Source organism: Eubalaena glacialis, chromosome 12 (assembly GCF_028564815.1).
Source record: "Eubalaena glacialis isolate mEubGla1 chromosome 12, mEubGla1.1.hap2.+ XY, whole genome shotgun sequence".
NCBI lineage: Eukaryota > Metazoa > Chordata > Mammalia > Artiodactyla > Balaenidae > Eubalaena > Eubalaena glacialis.
In genome coordinates this window covers 948908-967006 of record NC_083727.1, presented here as the reverse complement: position 1 = coordinate 967006, position 18099 = coordinate 948908, and the positions used below count along the sequence as shown (strand labels likewise).

At 53.8% G+C, this 18099-nt stretch overlaps 1 protein-coding gene across 4 annotated transcripts in view; it reads right to left on the bottom strand.

Moving 5' to 3' along the window:
• Positions 1-17487, bottom strand: part of THBS2 (thrombospondin 2) — a 28517-nt gene extending 11030 nt beyond the window's left edge. The window contains exons 1-13 of one of the 4 annotated variants that reach the window (XM_061207648.1): positions 17287-17482; positions 14540-14608; positions 12583-13139; positions 11323-11407; positions 8555-8751; positions 6807-6947; positions 6118-6214; positions 4563-4730; positions 4140-4316; positions 3207-3380; positions 2594-2721; positions 2359-2511; positions 1721-1939 (exon numbers count right to left, since the gene is read on the bottom strand). In XM_061207648.1, the coding sequence (XP_061063631.1) occupies positions 1721-1939; positions 2359-2511; positions 2594-2721; positions 3207-3380; positions 4140-4316; positions 4563-4730; positions 6118-6214; positions 6807-6947; positions 8555-8751; positions 11323-11407; positions 12583-13139; positions 14540-14585 (2142 nt within the window). In that variant the 5' untranslated portion in view covers positions 14586-14608; positions 17287-17482. Of the gene's footprint in view, positions 1-1720; positions 1940-2358; positions 2512-2593; positions 2722-3206; positions 3381-4139; positions 4317-4562; positions 4731-6117; positions 6215-6806; positions 6948-8554; positions 8752-11322; positions 11408-12582; positions 13140-14539; positions 14609-17286 lie in introns of those variants that run through there. The other 3 variants (XM_061207649.1, XM_061207650.1, XM_061207651.1) reach the window with 3 other exon arrangements.
• Between the last annotated feature and the right edge of the window lie 612 nt (positions 17488-18099).

The window sequence follows — 18099 nt, the reverse complement described above, 5'->3', positions numbered from 1 at the left end:
TCTGGAGCCAAGTTTCAACTCCAGCCCGTGAAGGAGGAGAGCATATTCCTGTGGTGTGGACACAGGTCCTGAGGGAGGGATTCAGCACCTTTGCAGGGATGAGTGAGGGAACCTCTCAGACGGGGTGAGGGGGCTTCTCATGAACTGTCTTACTTTTGCATCTGTTTGTTCCCATAAGTTATATTTAATGCAAATATAATGTGCAAATTTTGCAAATTTTGATGTGCCACCTTTTTAGTTATTAAATTCCTGTCTGAAGTTCCACAAAAATGAAAAAAAAAAAAGGGTGTCCTTAGCCTCGTGGACACCTTCCATTGTTCCTGCTACGGTACCAGGGCATCCTGCGTCCCTAGTGGAAATCATCATCAATAATCGCATCCAATAAGCCCCCACTTCCTGCGGGGATTTCCAAGCTTGACACCTGACCTTGTTAGGTCAGGGAAGGTGGTCAGGGAGATACAATGAAGGTGGCAAACTTTGCCTCTATTATTTCAAAGTAGATTCACTTTTTGTTTCAGTCAACATCTGCCATCTTTAATCAAGAGGGCGAAAGAAAAAATTTAAAACTCTCTTACTCAAAATTCACAAGAATAAATAAATATTAAATAGATTAATATATTTACATTTGCAAGTAATGTCTTTCGTGAGTTTGTAGTATTTATATTTCTGAAGCTTCTAAGGTATAAAACTTCACTACAACGTTCTGGTACACCTTGTTTAGTGGTCTGAATGGTGATCCCCTAAATATATGCCATGTCTTAACCTCTAGAACCTGTCAATGTTACCTTAAATAGCAAAAGAGTGACTATCACCTTACATGGTAAAGTTAATATCACCTTATATGCAAAAGATGCGATTGATATAAGGGTCTTGAAAGGACGAGTTTACCCTGGAGTATCCAGGTGGGCCCTAAATACAGCCACGCGTGTCCTTATAAGGGCGTCAGGGGGAGTTTGAGACAGATGCACAGAGGAGCAGGCAGAAGCAGAGGTTGGGGTGATGTGTCCACAAGCCACGGACACCTGGAGGGCCCAGAAGCTGGGAGAGGCTGGAAGGACCCTCCCCTGGCGGCTCCAGGGGAGCTCAACCCTGCCACACCTTGACCTCAGACTCCTGGCTCCGGACCGTGAGAGGATGAAGTCCTGCCGTTTAAAGGCACCAGGTTTGTGGTCATTGATTGGCTGCAGTGGCCCCAGGAAAGGACCCCACCCTGTTACAGGCCCTAAGGAAGCCCCACTCACCCGGGGGCCCTAACCGCTTCCTGTGTGCAGCACATGGGGCTCCTTGCAAAGAAAAATGTTTGCTAGACTCTGCGTGACCATAGCCCAGCCCACCTGCAGACCTCAGGCCCCCATAGCCTTGGAGGAGGGTGGGGCCTGTTTACATCACCCCGCCCCCAATGATTTCAAGCCTCTCTTTGTGTTCAGTTAACAAACATGTATTAGGCACCGCGTCCTCTCCCAGCTCCCAACAATCAGCTGCTTTTCCAGAGTGATCCTGGAATTTGCAGAAACCCACGAGGCAGACGCCTTGGAGGGGCTAGTGGGTGGGCAGTGACACCCGCGGCTCCCGTCAGCTTCTGGGGGGGGACCACGCGGAGTGCAGGGCCCACAGGGAGCCTCCGACTGTTTGGACCCGTAGTGGCGCCTCCAGGGGCACAGCTGCCCCGAGCTGGAACCACTGGGGCCTGAGGAAGGGGGAGGCCCCGCCCCACCCTCACCTTGATGCAGTGGTAGGTGGCGTTGGTGGCGCAGACCAGGTTCTTGTTGGGCCAGCCATCCAGGTCCGAGTCCTCCCCGCAGATGAGCCCATCGCCCGCATAGCCCGTCTGGCACTCGCACTTGTACATGGGGTCGCTGAAGTGGCCCAGGTAGATGCACTCCGCATGCCTGTGGCAGCTGTGGCTCTTGTCCTTGCAGGGGTCCTCGGGCTCACACAGCTGCGGGAGGGCCGAGCGGGTTAGGACGCGTGCTGACCCTGACCCTGACCCTGACGGGAGGGCCGCGTGCAGGGCGCAGGGCTCCCGCCCGCCCACGGGACGCTGAGGAGGGGGCAGTGTCCAGAGACCAGGGGCTCTGCTCCCCTGGAAGGGCCCGAGCAACAGCAAGGTCACGTCAGGCCTCCGGTGGTGCCTGGGGTCACGGGGAGACCACGAGTCCCCACCCTGGCCCTCTGGGATGTTGTGAGTGAAAACTCAGCCCTGTGGCCCCTGCAGGTGGGGTTGCGCTGGCCGGCAGAGTGAGACCATCTCTCCCGCCGGCCACCGTCCCCGCTCCCGTCCCGTCCACGCTCCAGTTCCAGCTCCCGCCTGACTGCCCTGCTGTCTCTCACAGGAGCTCGGAAGGCAGAGCCGCTCACCTGCTTCTCCATCCTGGCCGCCTCCAGGCCAACGCCGAAGGGCTGGCTCCCCTTGTAGCGCGGGGGGCAGGGCAGGCAGTGGAAGCCGGGGTTGGTGTTGATGCAACGGTGCGCCTTGCTGGTCGTGAAGCACACGTCGGTGACCAAGGCACACTGCAGGGACCAGCAGGCCAGACGTAAGCCCGCGCTCCCCACCTCCGAGGGACGCCCCGCCGCCGGGGGAGGGGGCACCCACCTCGTCCAGGTCCTCGCAGTGGGTGCCGTTGCCCAGAAAGCCCAGCGGGCAAGAGCCGCAGGACCAGGACCCGTCAGGGAAGCTGCGGCACTCGGCTCCGGGGAAGCAGGGGTTGGACAAGCAGCCGTCTGCGCGGAGGAAGCAGGGCAGAGTCGGCAGCTGCCATCAGGCAGCGCCGTAATGAACCCACACGCGAGGCCCGGGTGATGCCCCTCACACACTCTGGGGCTCAGCTATGGCGAAACTGAGTGAGTTAGGCAGATGCTGGGGACAGCCACCCAAAGTCACTACCCCCAAGGATAAAGCGTCGGAGATGCAGGGGGTTACGGGGCACACGTCCACTATGACCGCGCTACCTACGATGTTCCACTCTGCACGGCATGCTTTCTGCTTTTATGTAAAAATGCCAGAGGGACATAGAGCAGAGGGTAAAACTTCATGTGTGTAGAACTGATTTTTCTTCTCTGTATTTTCCAAGCATTTTTATATATTTAATCAGAATTAAAGCCCAGTGGTGTCTTCAAAGACGCCTGCGGCTGGAGTGTCCAGACCCCATGACAGACGCACGTCGGCCGAAAGGCTGGAGGCTGTGGGCCCGTCCGTGCACACCCACCTACGGGGCAGCTCCTCCTGTTACACATCTGATGCTCCTTGACGTCGCCGACGCAGTCCTTCCCTCCGTGCTGGGGCTCCGGGCTGTTACAGATGCGCGTCCGCTCCCGGATCCCTCCGGCACAGGTGACCGTGCAGGCCGACCATGGGGACCAGGGGCTCCACCGGCCGTCGACTGGGGGAGAGAGGACAGAGGGGTCACTCGGGGGGCGCGGCCTGTGCTGGGGGCTCAGGACAAAGAGCCTGGGATAAGGCCATGTCTCCACACGTGGAGGAAACCTGGTAGGAAAGTCCTCTCGGGACCGTATGGTCAGGGAGGGATGCAGATGATGACAGTTCAGTTGTTTTTGTTTTGTCTCCGGGAAGGGAAATCACACAATCTTTTGTGCCCAGAACCTGGGACCACTGACCGGGGGCCACTGGCTACGGGTCCACCCCTGCCACGGACAAGAAGTGCTCACGTCTGAAAAGCTGTGTGGAGCTGAGTTTCATTTTAAATGGCTGTCACTCATCATCAGTATGGATAACTCAGTAGGGAGAAGAATCACAGCACAGCCTTTTCCGGGTGAAGACCCTGCCCAAGTCCCAGAGCAGGCCTGGTGTGGGGAGCACGTGTCCTCCCAAACCCAGGCCCCAGATGCCCCAGATGCCCCAGATGCCCCAGTTGCAGGGGAGGCCGCCTCCTGAGACCCCCTCCTATGCCTGCTGTCGCTTCCCCCTCGGTCCTGGCCTATTTCTGCTCCATCGTGGATTAATTGGAGCTTGTTCAGGGGAGGTCAGAGCTGAGCACCGCGATTGGCATCCACCCCAAGGCCCAGCTTCCAGAAACCAGCCGACCAAGGGGATCCCAGTGCCTTGATCTCGCGGGGCCGCGCCGCGCCTGTGTCCTGCTGAAGACTGGCCCCGAGCCCGGTCCCCGCCGTGGTCCACTCACCCGGGCAGGGCGGGCCCTGGCAGGCCTTGGTCTCGCGGCCGCTCCCCTTGCAGCTCCGCCCGCCCATCTGCGGCACTGGTGAGTTGCAGAGCCGGATGCGGGTGACATTGCCGACCCCACAGGTCACAGAGCAGGAGGACCAAGGCGACCAGTGGCTCCAGCCACCATCCTGCCGGACTAGCGCGTGGAGGGAACAAGGACATCAGAGGCTCAGGGCGCTGAGTGAAAGGCCGGGGCTGACCCGTCCGGGAGTTTGCTCATCAACCGGGCAGGAGCGGGGAGCCCAGGTAGGGAAGAGCAGGATGCCTGGGCCGGGTGGAGCACCTCCCAGAAAGGGCAGCAGCAGGGGTTCTCAGGACCCCCAAGACCCCAGGGGCTGGGCGCTGTCCCCCACCCCGGGCCGGCCCGGCCTCTGACACTCACTGCGGTGGTCACACTTGCCCAGGCTGCACGACCGTGTCTGGATGGATGGCCCCAGGCAGGTGTTACTGGTGACGTCGCAGGACCGCCCCCTCTGCTGGGTGCCAGGCCCGCAGGTGGCAGAGCACTCAGTCCACTCCGCCCATGGGGACCAGCCTTCCTCGCCGTCTGCTGGGGGAACACCACTGCCCATCAGACCTCCCCAGGGACTGCCCGACACAGCAGAGCCCAGCCCTGGGGTCCGAGCTGGATGCCCCAGGTGGGTGCTGGCAGTGGGCAGACACCAGGGCCGCCCCACATCTGTCCCAGCGTCAGAGCTCAGGGGCTGCCCTCCCAGGAAAGGGGAAGCAGGGGGATGCACGAGGAGCTGGGCCAGAAACCCAGTGTCTACAGGCAGGAAAGGGGTCTTTCTAAGGTGGATGTTTCTAACGGCTTCACAAAGGAGAGCGCTGAACCCTGCCTGCACAAGGTTTCGCTGGAGTTGCTAAGATGTGAGTTGTTTCCGCTTGAACCTCCACGTGCTGATTTATATGTGGTGATGAAACGTCAATTTTTGGTTGAAATTACAGGACACTAAATTTCATTCCAAATACTTTAAATCGGAACAAGTTAAATACAAAGGCAATTTCTTGCCAAGAAATTCTTCACAGGAAAGTATCAATCTCTAAATAACAGAAAAGATGTACCTTAATGCAAGAGATCTTTCTGGTAAATAGTAAAGATACCATCACCTTGCTGTCACATTCAGGGAGGAAAGAACCCTGTGAACATGCTACGATTCAATGTCTCAGAAGCAGGAAGAGAAGAACTTGAGGAGACCTTTCCTGGGCTTTTACTCAACAACGTGAAACGGCTCCCTCTGGGCAAACGTGGACCCTCAGGCTCCCGCAATTACACTGTTACTCTCTGTAGCATGTCCGATTTGGTCTCTGTTTAACACCTAATATACGTCAGGCACTTTTGTACATATCGTGCTGTTTATTTTCATCCTAAAACTAACCCTGTGTCATGGGGACACTCATTCTCTATTTTACAGATTAAGAATCTGAAACCTGGAAAAGCCACATTTTGCTCAGGTTCATGCAGGGGCAGAGCCTGTGCTCATGTCAGTGGGCTCCTCGAACAGGGAAGCTGCCCAGCCCTTCCCCGGGTCACCAGACTCAAGGCCCCCAGACCAGGATGAGGACCAGACAGTGAAAGACAAACAGGACACGCAGAGCAGGTCTCAGAGAAACCAACCAATTCAGTCAACGCTGCTGATGACACCACGAGGAAGGGGGCGGGGAGCCGGGTGTGAAGGAGGCTCAGATGCTCCAGGGTCAGCTAGGGGAGGGGGATGGGGGACTCAAAACAGAGGCGGGGGCTGTGGCTTTGGACCAGCACAGGAGGGAAGGCTGAGGAGGAGCAGGGGCGCCGCGACCCCGGAGCCACGAACATCTGGGCGCTTCAGGAGGACCTCGGAGCCCCGGTCCCTGCGGGACCATCCGACACAGACACGCACGGTCACACAGCCGGGGCCGCTGGAGCCGAGGCCGCCGCACGCCCGCCGGGCACTCACCGTGGAAGCAGGAGGGGCAGCACTCGCCGTCCACAAACGACGGGTCGGCGCACGTGGCGGGAGGGCATCTGATCTGGTGGCAAACGGTTTTAAATTTCTACAAGGAAAAGAGGCGTTTATGTCACTCATTTAGGAACATGAACACTGACCCAGGGCTGGATTGGAAGGTCGGCAGGAAGACTGGAGGTCTCTGCCCGCAGACCCCGCCGGGTACAGGGACGCGGGCGCATCTCTCGCCGGGCCCGCGCGGGCTCGCCGCGCCGCACGCTCCTTTCTCCGTCCGCAGAGCCACGGGCACTGGGCCTTCCGCGCGCTGCGGGCGGGAGGACGCGCAAGGTCGCAGCGGCGTCCGGTGTCCAGGCCCCCAGCAGTGGAGACCAGGTGGCAGGACATAAGGAAACCAAGTGGCATGTCGTGTCGTGGGCAGTGACCCCATCCCCAGCGGCTTGTGCCGAACCCGAGGCCCTCGCAGGACCGAGTGGCATCAAACACAAACAAGCGGGGGACCGGCCAGCCACCGGGTGACACTGGCTGCACCCTCCCCGGCTCTCTGGGCGCACAAGCACGGGGCCGACTCGGGCCTCCTTGGAGGTGGCCCCCTTCCCCACGCCCCACGCGCGGCACGGGGAGCAGCGAGCGGGAGGCCCCCAGCCCGGGGCTGCCGCCAGGAGACCGTGTGCCCGTCTCACCTTGCAGGTGCACTTGGTGCAGCTGTCCACCACCCAGGTTTCATTCTCTGCAAAGAACCTGCCGTCCTGCCAGCAGGCGGACATGTTCCTGGTCTTGGGGGGTCCTCCAATGAGCTCCCAGAGAAACTGGTTGTCATTTGACTGCAAAGTGGAGGGAAAGGGGTCAGCATAGCCGCAGCATGGCTATGCAGCCATCGTACACGGGCGGATGGAGGGCGTCCAGTCGTGAAGGAGCCTCATGCTGGACCACGGGGGATGGGGTCCCTCCCGCCACCCACAGCTGAAAACTAAGGTTCAATTCTTGAATTCATCCATTCTTCCAAGTGTGACAGACACGGCTCTGATAGCACAACGGCAAAGGCAAACAGACATAAGCCCTGCTGTCATGGGCATTACAGACTGCAGGAAACAATGCAAAGTTTAAAAAAAAATCAACTAAGTGAAAGTTACACCATTTGTCCCCTGAGCACGTGTGTTGTCACCTCCCTCTTTCTAGGCACCCTGCTCCCGCTAACATTTCTGATTTGGGGATGATGGGCGCTTTGAGAGTCACCCAAAAGATATGGACGCCCCCCTCTGGCGCAAAATGGACAGAAGCACACCGCCCTGATGTTTTTGTGTGATTCAGGGAGCTCGCGAATTTCCTTAATCCCCGACTCCAATGTAGGTAAACTTCTCCCGAAGCTCTTTTCAGTAGAAAGAGAGAAGCGTCAGGGGCAAAGGCTCCCCCGCTCCTGTCTCAGCCTCCCTTCTGCAGCCCCTCCCCCGCCGGGACCACCCGGACGCCACCGGCACCAGCAGGGCTGAGGCGCTGTGTCCTGAAGCAGCCGGAGAGTTAGAGGTCACACGCCACGTGCAGCTCGTGGGAAGGTCCTCCACGTTTATGAAGATTCCCGCCCAGCAGGACCCCCGCCTGCAGGTGTCCCTGGTCTCAGCACCCCCAGCCCTGGAGGCTCCATGAAGTGGTGAGCGCTGGGAGGGGAGGGTGCTCTTACTCCCCCTCCCGCTCCTGCCCCCGCCCAGCACGTGGTAGAACATTCCAGAAGCCACACTCGACGTGGGTAGTGCCCAGCCAGCGCCCTAGCTGGAGCGGAAGTGCCCCATCCAGGACTCGAGTCAGAACCCGCTCAGGGCCCTTGGGTGGAGCAGAGCCTCAGGGGCCTGGGGACCCCTCCCCTCTGTTATTCTTTCCTCGGCCTTGCCCCCCGCCCCGGGGCACAAGCTTCCTTGGGGTGGAGCTCAGCCTGAGGACGACATGGCAGGAGGATGGGCCAGCGGAGGCTGCTTACTGCCAGCAACCTGCTCTGAGCCCTAAAGCACGCTTCATAAGACTTGAGACACGTGTTCTCCCCCTTGATGTGCTGTGGAGAGGAAAACCAATTTGCCTGTTATGACCTCGTGCCTTTGGGGACAGGCTCCGCTCTGAACGCCATTCTTTAAATGAACGTGCCTCCCTCCGTGTGCAGGCTTTCTGTTTCCTGGGAGACGAATCCCCAGGGCTGAAGGACTGAGAGGAAGGCTCGTGGCCCGTGAGCACATTCTCCAGAAGCATCCCTCTCCCGCCCTCTAGCCACACGGCATTTAACCACACATCCGGGACCGCCAGCCTGTTCGTCCAGGGAGCCGGCTGGTTACTCCTGGTTAGCAGTGGCTAGTCGGGGGTCGTGCTGGATAGTGCTGGATAGTGCTGGTTAATGGTGGACAGTCGAGGTTACTCGTGGTTAGAGGGAGGGTCCCCGGGCACCCACCACTTTGCGCAGGTTCTCGTGGAGCTGATTCACGATGACGTGCAGCCCTGACAGCTCCCTGATCATGCTGCCCAGCTCCTCGCAGGAGTGCTCGCACACCTCCGGGCCCTTGTCCTCGCCCCGGCCCACGTGCTCCATGGAGACTGGGGGGCTCAGGTGCAGCGTCTCCGTGTTCTCGCTGATGGCGTTGGCTTCGGCTGCGGGGAAGACACGGAAGAGTGAGCCCGCCGGCCTCTGGCCACAGCCTGGCCGGGCCCGCGGGGCGCTATCCAGAGCACTTGAGCTACGTGGCGCCCAAGAACCCGAGAGCTGGTGGGGGTGTTTCCCATTATGGCCCTGCTTGTACCAAAGGGCGCTGCCCACTGCACAGCACCGTGGGGACTGAGCCTCAGACACCACCCATCAGCAGAGCGAAAGTTCAGCTCAGGGATGGAAAAATGCAAAAAGCCTCGGAGACGTACATCTGCATCATGCATCGTGTTCAAACTCATTAGAGGCAACAATTTCCTGTTTCTCTTGTTTTTATATAAATATTTATATAATTTATTATCTAAGATAAGTTCCTTCTTTTTGTCCCCCACCCTAAACCTGTTTCCAGCCCCATATTCTCCATAAATTCCGACCACTCCTTTCACCCCTCATTTATCCCATTTTTCCATCCCAAACACCTTTTCTTTTGGCTACTGCATTAAGACAAATTCAGTTCTTTTCTTGCTAAATGAGTAATTTCGTCATTTCTCTGCTGGCCTCACGAGACCCCCGAAAGGCAGAATCCCAACCGTGGGGTCAGAGCTCACGACCCCAGAAACAGTACAAGCCCCTGGAAGTCCCTGAACATGGGACACACGCGGCTATGCCACTAGTTACAAGAGTGATCTAGGCAAGTGCCGAGACGGGTGTCGCCCTCGGGGGAGCCTGGCCAGCTGGGATGCGGCCGGCAAGCCAGCCCCAGCGTCCTCTCCGCAGTGATGCTCAGCTGTCTTGTCTGATACGTTCCGTTACTGAGTTACGACTTGTCAATGTTATAATTCTGTCAGACAGTCTATGATCGAGTTTTGTTACTTGGTTGTAAATCCTTGTTGCAACTCACCTTGATACCTCACACTCACCAGACCTAAAACCATATATAACCGTACAGACATAAGCATATTAATCACTACATGTATGTAGAAGAATAAAAATACAGCAACAACAAAAGTGCCTGGAAGTCCCGCGACTGCCTCATGGAAGACGGGCAGAGCCCTTCCTCAGGAGAGGACACCCCCCGTTCGTGGCATGCAGGGCAGGGACCGGGGTGAGGGCCACGTCCACTCTCTGCCCCCCATCGAGGGTCAAGTGGCCCCTTTCCTTTTCTCTGTCACAGAGACGCGCCCACCCCGCCGGGTGACCGCTTCCAAGGATGCTAAGCTCTTATCTAGAGACAAGCAAGTCTCCCTCCATCAGGGCCCCCGGGACCACCTTCTCTTTCTCTGTGTCCTGTGGGATGTCACTTAGTACTGTCTTAGCCTTTTTAGAACTTTTGCTTTTTTATGACCTCACCTCCCCGCTAAAAAAGACTATGACCTAATCCGAAGGGGCTGATATTGGCATTTCAGCCGGAGCTGGCGGTTTGGGATGGGATGTGGTCCAGAGCTTCAGAGGCTGTGGTGCTCAGGGAGTTTGGAGCTGAGGGTGTGTGACAGGAGGCCTTATAAGGTCCTCTCACTGCACAGGCCACCAAAAGTCACAATTTAATTTCTTTCCTTCCCTGAACTCAACTGGCCAACTGTTGAAAGACGCACAGATTGAAAGGTGGACGGCGTTGGATGGAAAGACTCGGATGTTGCCTGCGATGCCAGCGCTCGGGGCTCTGGGCTCTGAACCGTCAAGCCAGCACTCCCGCTCCGGGGTCAAGGGCTGGGTCACAAAGCCACAACTGTGCATTACAGACATCAAATCCTACGTGTCCTTACGCAAGGATCCATACAAGAACAATGTATATTTGCTTACAGTTGACATGAAGAAGGCTTTTAATGGAAGTAAATCGGAAAATGGGATCACGTGGCAGATAAGAGCCTCTTGTGTGGGACTCAGCCTGGGGGCGGGAGGTGCGCTGCTCCGATGTTCACAGGCCACTCCCCTGACAATTAGCAGGCCCTCCTGGCACCTCGCTTCTTTATTTGTAAAGTGAGGAAAGTGGATGAGCCCAACTCAAGGGGTTTTGAAGATGAAATGACACATTGCATTCAAAAAGCCCGGCATAGTGACCTTCAAATATCAAATGCTCAAGACAATGTTGACAAATTATGGTTGAATGTAAATTCAAAATGCAATCAACAGACAGCGTGGGATTATCTGTCAATGATTCAAGTGGCGTCCATTTTCATAATAAGGCTGTATCAACAGTTGTGAATAGTATAAAAAACTTCCATAAACCAGGTTGGACAAACATCTGTGGTGTTGTCTTATTAAGATGATCTTCACACATCAGTAGACTGGAATAGTTGCATGTATTTAAAATCATGTTAAAATGCCAGGGATTTATTTTTTGGCATGTAAAATGGATTATATTGGATAATTAAAATATATTCATAATTAATCCTTCAAGCAATGTATTGTTTCAGAGGCCAACACATCCAAGCTGACCCGCGAACTCATTCAAGGCCATGGCGGCACTTGAAACATATTCCAACATGTTTACTTATGTGCCACCGGCCCCCCCACACACACCAAAGGAGGAACCCATCAGAGGTGGGACATGGGGCACCACACGCAGCTCAGACACCTACCTCCCTGGCTTTGCTGACAACCTTTCTTGCTCAGAAGATCTTCCACAGAGTTTTCAAACACCAAGTAGACGTTCTGCAGCAAACCCTGAAATGTACAAGGAAAGAAACAGAGTTGGATAAACAGCAAATGTTCGACGCCACATTAAACGATATTTCAAAAATACAAGATGTAACCTTATAGCAGTGAGAACATTTTCTTCTGTGCTTTTACCCTCAGCAGGTCTGAAATCTCATCAATGGGTTATCTGTATATGTTACTTTGAAGCTTCGTTTGAGGCAAGAGGCAGACAGTGGGGTTGGCCCAAGGAGAAGGAAAAGTGTCTTAGAGAAGGGGCGGTGGCCCCCAGAGGGATGGCAAGGGTTGTCTTCTGAACATGCTCAGGGGACAGCGGGGGCCACACTCCCTCCGCAGGGGACTCTGAGGGTGCCTGGTGTTCCCGCACGCGGCCGTCGGTCTCGGGAACGTGCACTGCTCCAACCACAGAACAGACGGTACAGCTATGAGACCAGGCCGCCCGCCCTGTGACAGTGAGGGGCTCGTCCCAGCCGGGCCAGTCGGCCACGTGGGCCTGGGGGGCTTCCTGACAATGGTCAGAGACCACGACCAGCATCTCTAGGCCTTTACTGAAGTAACTGAGTCTAACCATACATTTATTTCCAAAGAATACACACACACCTGGAGGAGAATAGTTACTCACCCTCCACTGCAGGTTCTAAACACTTGCATTTAGAAAGATCCTCTTGTAAAAAATATTTTAACTGAGGTGAACATGGAACTATTCCCTCATAAATCAATAGCCCCTTCCTTAGAAAATATAGTTTTCTCTCCTGTCATCCTGTCATGTCAGTACTGAACTGGAATCTGGGGGTCTGGGATTATAGAGACATTTGAATGGGGTTGATTCCTCAATCATCAAATCAATCTTCAATCAGGAAATCGGTGACCGTTTGTGCAGCTAAGAAAAGGCATCTGTGACAGCTTGCTCTGCTCATCCCTGGTTCAGAAAGCCGCATGTGCTGTGGATGCACGTGAGAGTGTCTATGAGTGTGTGTGCATGCGTGTGCATACGTGTATAGTGTGTGCACGTGTACACGATTGCATGTGCCGGTGGGTGTGCGTTGTGCACGGGGAGCTTGTTGTAGGTAGGTGCACGTGTGTCTGCTTCTCCAAGGCCACACCCGACCCCTCAACAAGGCAGCACACTAAGCGGGGCCCTCACTGGGGTCCCCAGGCCCTAGGCTGCGTCCCGCAGAACCTACCCTGAAGTGACTCTCTCGGGCGGGGCCCTTGGCCACGTACATCCTGCTCTTCTCTGTCTTCAGCTGCTCGTAAAAGGGCTCGTCCAGCGTGAAGCTGTCCATCAGGTCGCAGCCCACGTAGAGGCTGTAGGTCTCTCCGGTCACCTGCACGGTGATGTTCTTCCACTGGGAATCAGCCAGGCCCACGTCCTCCAGGGAGATGACGTGCTGGGTGCCGTCCACCCAGTACGTGAGGTCCAGGGTGTCGGCGGGGCCATTGGACACGATCTCGAACTGCCTGTGTGCGGCGCCTGGGCCCTCCAGTGCCAGCAGGGTGCCCCTGGACTTGCGGTCCTGCTTCAGGCTGGCCGTCAGGAAAAAGCCCTCCTTCCGCCGCATGGCCTCGGCGATCCGGTCCAGGTGCTCCGCGCTCACCGGAGGGATGTAGTCAAAGCGCACGAAGCGGTAGGCGGGCACGCTGGGGTCCGGGCCCCGGAACTGCTTGGCCCCGATGGTCTTGCGGTTGATGTTGCTGACGCTGAAGAGGTCGAAGGCGGTGTCCTCGTCCTGGTCACCGGCTGCCCGGGGAGCAGAGCAAGGAGGTCACGGAGAGCAGGAGGCGCAGGCGCCCTCATCTCGGGGCCCCAAGTCCCCCCCTTCCTCACCTGGGTGCTAGGGCTTTATTCCTCGAAAACCCCCGCTATCCTCCCTCCCCAGACATCTGCTTCCACAGGACCAGCTCCGCCCTTGACCAGTCAGGGGCCCTCTCTTCAGACCAGCTGACGCTTTGCCCAGCCAGCCTTCCTCTAGGAAGGATGCAGCGTCCGGGTCATGCCCGGTCCCCCCTGCTCCCGGACCAGGACCCTGGCCACCTGCTCTTCCCTGCTCTTCCACCCAGAGCTGAAGCTCGAAGGCGACCTTCTTTCTAGCATCTGATTGCCCAGAAAGGCATCCTGCAGGGACGTGCACCTCCAGTCTTGCCACTGGCGCATTATTAGAAAGCAATTACAGTTCATGTCGCTTTCTTAGACAGATCAGCTGACTTGAGCTCGTCACGTGGGAATCCCTTATTTTGTAGAAAGACGTGCTCCCACTCAGGGCTCACCCTGCAGGGGAGCATCTGAGAGATGATGAGCCATAAGGCCACAAATGAATGGTTTTAAGTCACCATCTAAACTACTGGAAAGAGATGCTGTCAGACGTCACCAAATCCTAACACTTTAAGTCATTCACAATAATTTTCTGAACAGAAAGTTTAAACAGAGAATAACTTTTCATCTAATACTTGGCAAATTAAAGCATTATAATACATAGTGTTGTTGATAGAAGTGTCATTTTACTACCTGCAATAGAGTTACTTGCCCATATTTCAAAAATCCTTAAAATAATTAAAACCTTTGACTCAGCAATTTTACTTTGGGAAGCTATCCTAAATATATAATCACAAACTCTAGGATATATGTATTCACAGCAGTATTCCATGAGGCATCATTTATACTAGTGTAGATGGGATGTGTAAAGTAAACGGGAATTGACCTAAAAATACTGGGGGTTACCTTCTAATGGAATATTATACAGTCATTAAAAATCACGTTGTAAGAAAAGAAACACACGGAAAAATATTTTTGATACATTTTTAAGAGCAAAAAAAAAAAGTGGGAAGGAAAGAAGTTATAAAACACCAAAAAGTTTAGTATGTTGTAAATATCACATACGAAAAAAGGTGAAAAGCGCCCAGCAAAAGACTGCATCTCCAGGTCGGAGGGTATCTTTCTCTACCACCTGGATTTTCCAAAAATAAATGATTTCCTGGTGTATGGACTCAAAAGTAATTGAGGATTTATCTTAAACTAAGTTAAGAAGGTTCCAAGAGGTGAGGTGCTCCATCTAGGCCTCCACTTTGTCCATCCTCCTCCCGCAGGTGAGGCTTGCTCCGGGAGCCCAGGTCACCGGGGAGGGGGGGGCAGTCCACACTCACCCCGAGAGCAGGGCCATAAGGCCAGCACCAGCAGCGGCCACAGCATCCTGCCTCTGCCCAGCTGGACCCCTGCAGATAAATCAGACCTGTTACTTCTGAATACATAACCTCAACGTCTAGTGTACATTGGAATTTTTACTCATACGACCATTTTAAAAGAATTTGTATAGGAAAATCAGAAACACATGGATTTGTGGGCAGTTAAAGCTAGATAGGAAATGTGCTTTTCCAATGGATTCTTCTAACTGTAGCTGGTATTCACTGGTCTAGCATTTGCTGACAAGCACTGTGCTAATGACGTCCTAAATATTCATATTATTTAACCCTCATAATGACCTAGGAGGCAACAACTATTATTATCATCTCCATTTTACTGACGGGTAAGTGGAGTTCAGAGAAGTTAAGTGCTTGCCCAGAGCAATGATGCTACTGAAAGGTGTAGCCAGGATGTAAACCCAGGAAGTTTGAATTCAGAAAAATGTCAGCTTGGGGAAAATAACCTATGAAGACATTTTGTGTAAATAGCCAAGAAAAAAGTTGCACATGACTTAATTAAATAGAATAAATATTAACTGTATATGAGTCAGAAGTAAACTTAGTTTGGTGGATCATAATTACAAAAAAAAAAAAAAATAGCCTTCTACTTAGTAATCATTTTTACTTTGCTTTGCTATTTTCCTGAGGCCTGTTTTTCCATTCTTGAGGATTCTCAGTTGGCAGGCTCAGCAGACACTGGCCCAGAAGTCAGAGACTGGCCAGGAGCCCGTTCCACCGTTAACCCCTGCTCGGCCTTCTGGTCTCCCCGCTGAGCACGTGGTCCCAACGCCCCTCCAGTGATACACTGCGTCCCGCTGAGGCGAAGCCAAGCTGAGACCCTCACCCCTCCCTGTTTAGGGCTTCAAAGATCCTGAGCTTCTCAGTGACGAAGAAATCCAAGGAGTCCCCTCTCCAAAAGGATTTGGGAACCTGGAACTACCCATACCCCCCAAGATGGGGACCATCCCCTGGGGAAGCGGGGTCCACGCAGGACCCTCAGGTTTCCCCCTGGGATCCAGACACTTTCTTTCAGTCTTTCCACAGCAAGTCCAGAATTTCGCTGAGTTCCACCTGCACATCGAGGAGCCAGCTGTGTACCCATGCAAGCCCCCGCCGGGCCGGGCTCAGAGCTGCCTTGTCAGGCACCCTCTGTGCAACCTGGGGAAACTTACTTACCCTCTCTGGTCTCAGTCTCCTCCTCTGTAGAATGAAGAATAGGCATTTAAATTTTCTACTCATGGGGTTATTGTGAGAAATAAATCAAGCAAGTTAGTGTCTGTAAAGGCTTATGAAGCCCAGCAAGCACAGGGCGCATGGCTGTTCATTGGAATGCGCTGCCCCATGACCACCCAGCACAGTACAGTGACAGTAAGGATGTTAATAGGACTCAAGAGGGCTGAGTTACACGAGTGAACCCTCGTAAGGGACTTAGACTAGCACTTGGCACTCAGTGAACACTACACAAGTGTTTCAGAGTAAACGGTGGGCAGGCACGTCTGCAAAGCTCGGATCTTTTCCCCCTTCAGCCACACGTGCACCTCTGTCCCCTGCAGACAGCAGTGACCACTGCCTCTGGCAAAGACAAGCTCCATCCAAAATGTAAATTTCCAAATTCTGGAGGCTCAGGTTCCTATCAGCCTCAAGGGAGTACACTGAACTCTGTTGCTAACAAAATCAAATCCCCTGATTCTAAGCAGAAGTAACGGCACTCTGCCATCTGTCCCATCTTATCTCAGGGGGTCGTGACAGCAAAAAAGAACACAGCAGGGTCAGAGTCGCGGGTATGGCTGGTACAGCCTTATCAAGTCCTGTGTTCTTAGAAGGCAACACGTATGATATCCTATGACACACGCCATAGGGACAGGGACACACGCTCCCATATCCTACGCCTCACTTCACACATTTAGTGCTTGTTTAAGGTCATATTTTTTCCAAAGGAAAGGTTTCCAAAGCCTTCTGCAACAGAATATCATTAGAACTTGTAAAGATCTTTTAAAATTCTTTTTATATCAACAATCAAAGCAAACATAACTTCACTGAGAAATACCTCCTTCCCTTGGTCAAGAGGGCCGTGATTTCCCCAAAGGAACCCAACTCGGATTTACAGAAGTCACGCTAATTCCCCGCTGCCTTTTCATCTGCAAATTATTCCCCAAACTTTCAAGAACAGCTGGAGTCCACGGACAGTCAGAACACTCTTCACAGACTTACTAAATATTATTCATTAAGAACGTTCAAAAACACTTGTCAGCTGTGAAAAATGTTTAGAATTTGTCTCTATAACCTCTCTGCTTATTTTCCACGTTCTGAGGAACAATTTTTTCTAGTTTCTTTCTCATGGCCGCACCTCAATAACAAACTTTATGTGGAAACGTCTTATTTTGTAGCTGAAAACAGAAGCATCTGCCCAAGTTTCCAGGCAGGTACATTCACGAAAGTAACAAGAATCCTCAGGTGATGCGAAAGCCCAGGAAGGTCACAGCATCATCCCTGCAAATAAAGCGCTGAAAATGAGTTTCCTTGCCTCAGTTTTCCAACTGAGCAGCACACAGTGAAGACATGTTTGCTGTTTAGGTGCTAATAGGCACGCCCCCTCCTTACTTCAAACCTATTCTGCACTTTCTCCTTCTCCCCTCTTAGAATCAAAAAGAGCCTTTTCTGAAAATTAAACTACAATGAAATGTTTTGGTAAATTTAAAAAAAGCTCTTACCTCTTATGTGGAAAACCTGCAGGGATGACTTCTCTCAGAGTTGGGAATGGGGTCCAGGAGGTATGCGGGTCCGGGAGGAGACCCAGCCCCACTCAGCAGAGGAGCTGGGCTCGGAGCTCGGCACCCGCCGGGAAGCAGGCGCTCCTTATATGCGCTGGGTCCTGTGTGGGGCTGTCAGTCAGACACACGCGGAAGCACGCTGAACTCACTCCTTCGGAGAAATGACATAATTCCTCCTCTGATCTCGCATTTGCTGGAGCACCGGGCACCGGTCCGGTCCAGCCTCCCCGCACACCCGTAGCCCCGCCCCTGCTCCGACCCGCAGCTGGGGGACCACAGAGGAGAAGCCAGATGAGTGAGGGGAAGACTGACTTTTCCTGTCTTCTCTCAGGAAATAAAATGCTATAAATAAAACCAGCAAGATTGGCTGGAACTCCCCTTTTTGCTTAGGAGAAAGAATGCAAGTTGTAGGCTTCAGATCTGGTTCACATTACCCAAAGTGAGAATGGTCTTTCTAAACCAAATAAGTAACAATCAATAAAACGCAAAAGAGTAAGTGGGTGGAAATGATCAGTCCACCTACGGATGAAGTTATACGGATGAATTCATTTATCATGTGCGGAAAGTACGATATTTAATCTAAAAGGAAGTCAACACATCACCTAGATGACAGAGAAACAGGATGGGGAATTATTTTCATCCAAATTCTACTTCATGAGCTCAGCCTGGACCCCATAGGATGGCCTCTCCCTGGGGATGCCCAGTGTGCGGCCAAGAACCTCTGGCACAGACTTTCCCAGCGGCATGAACAAG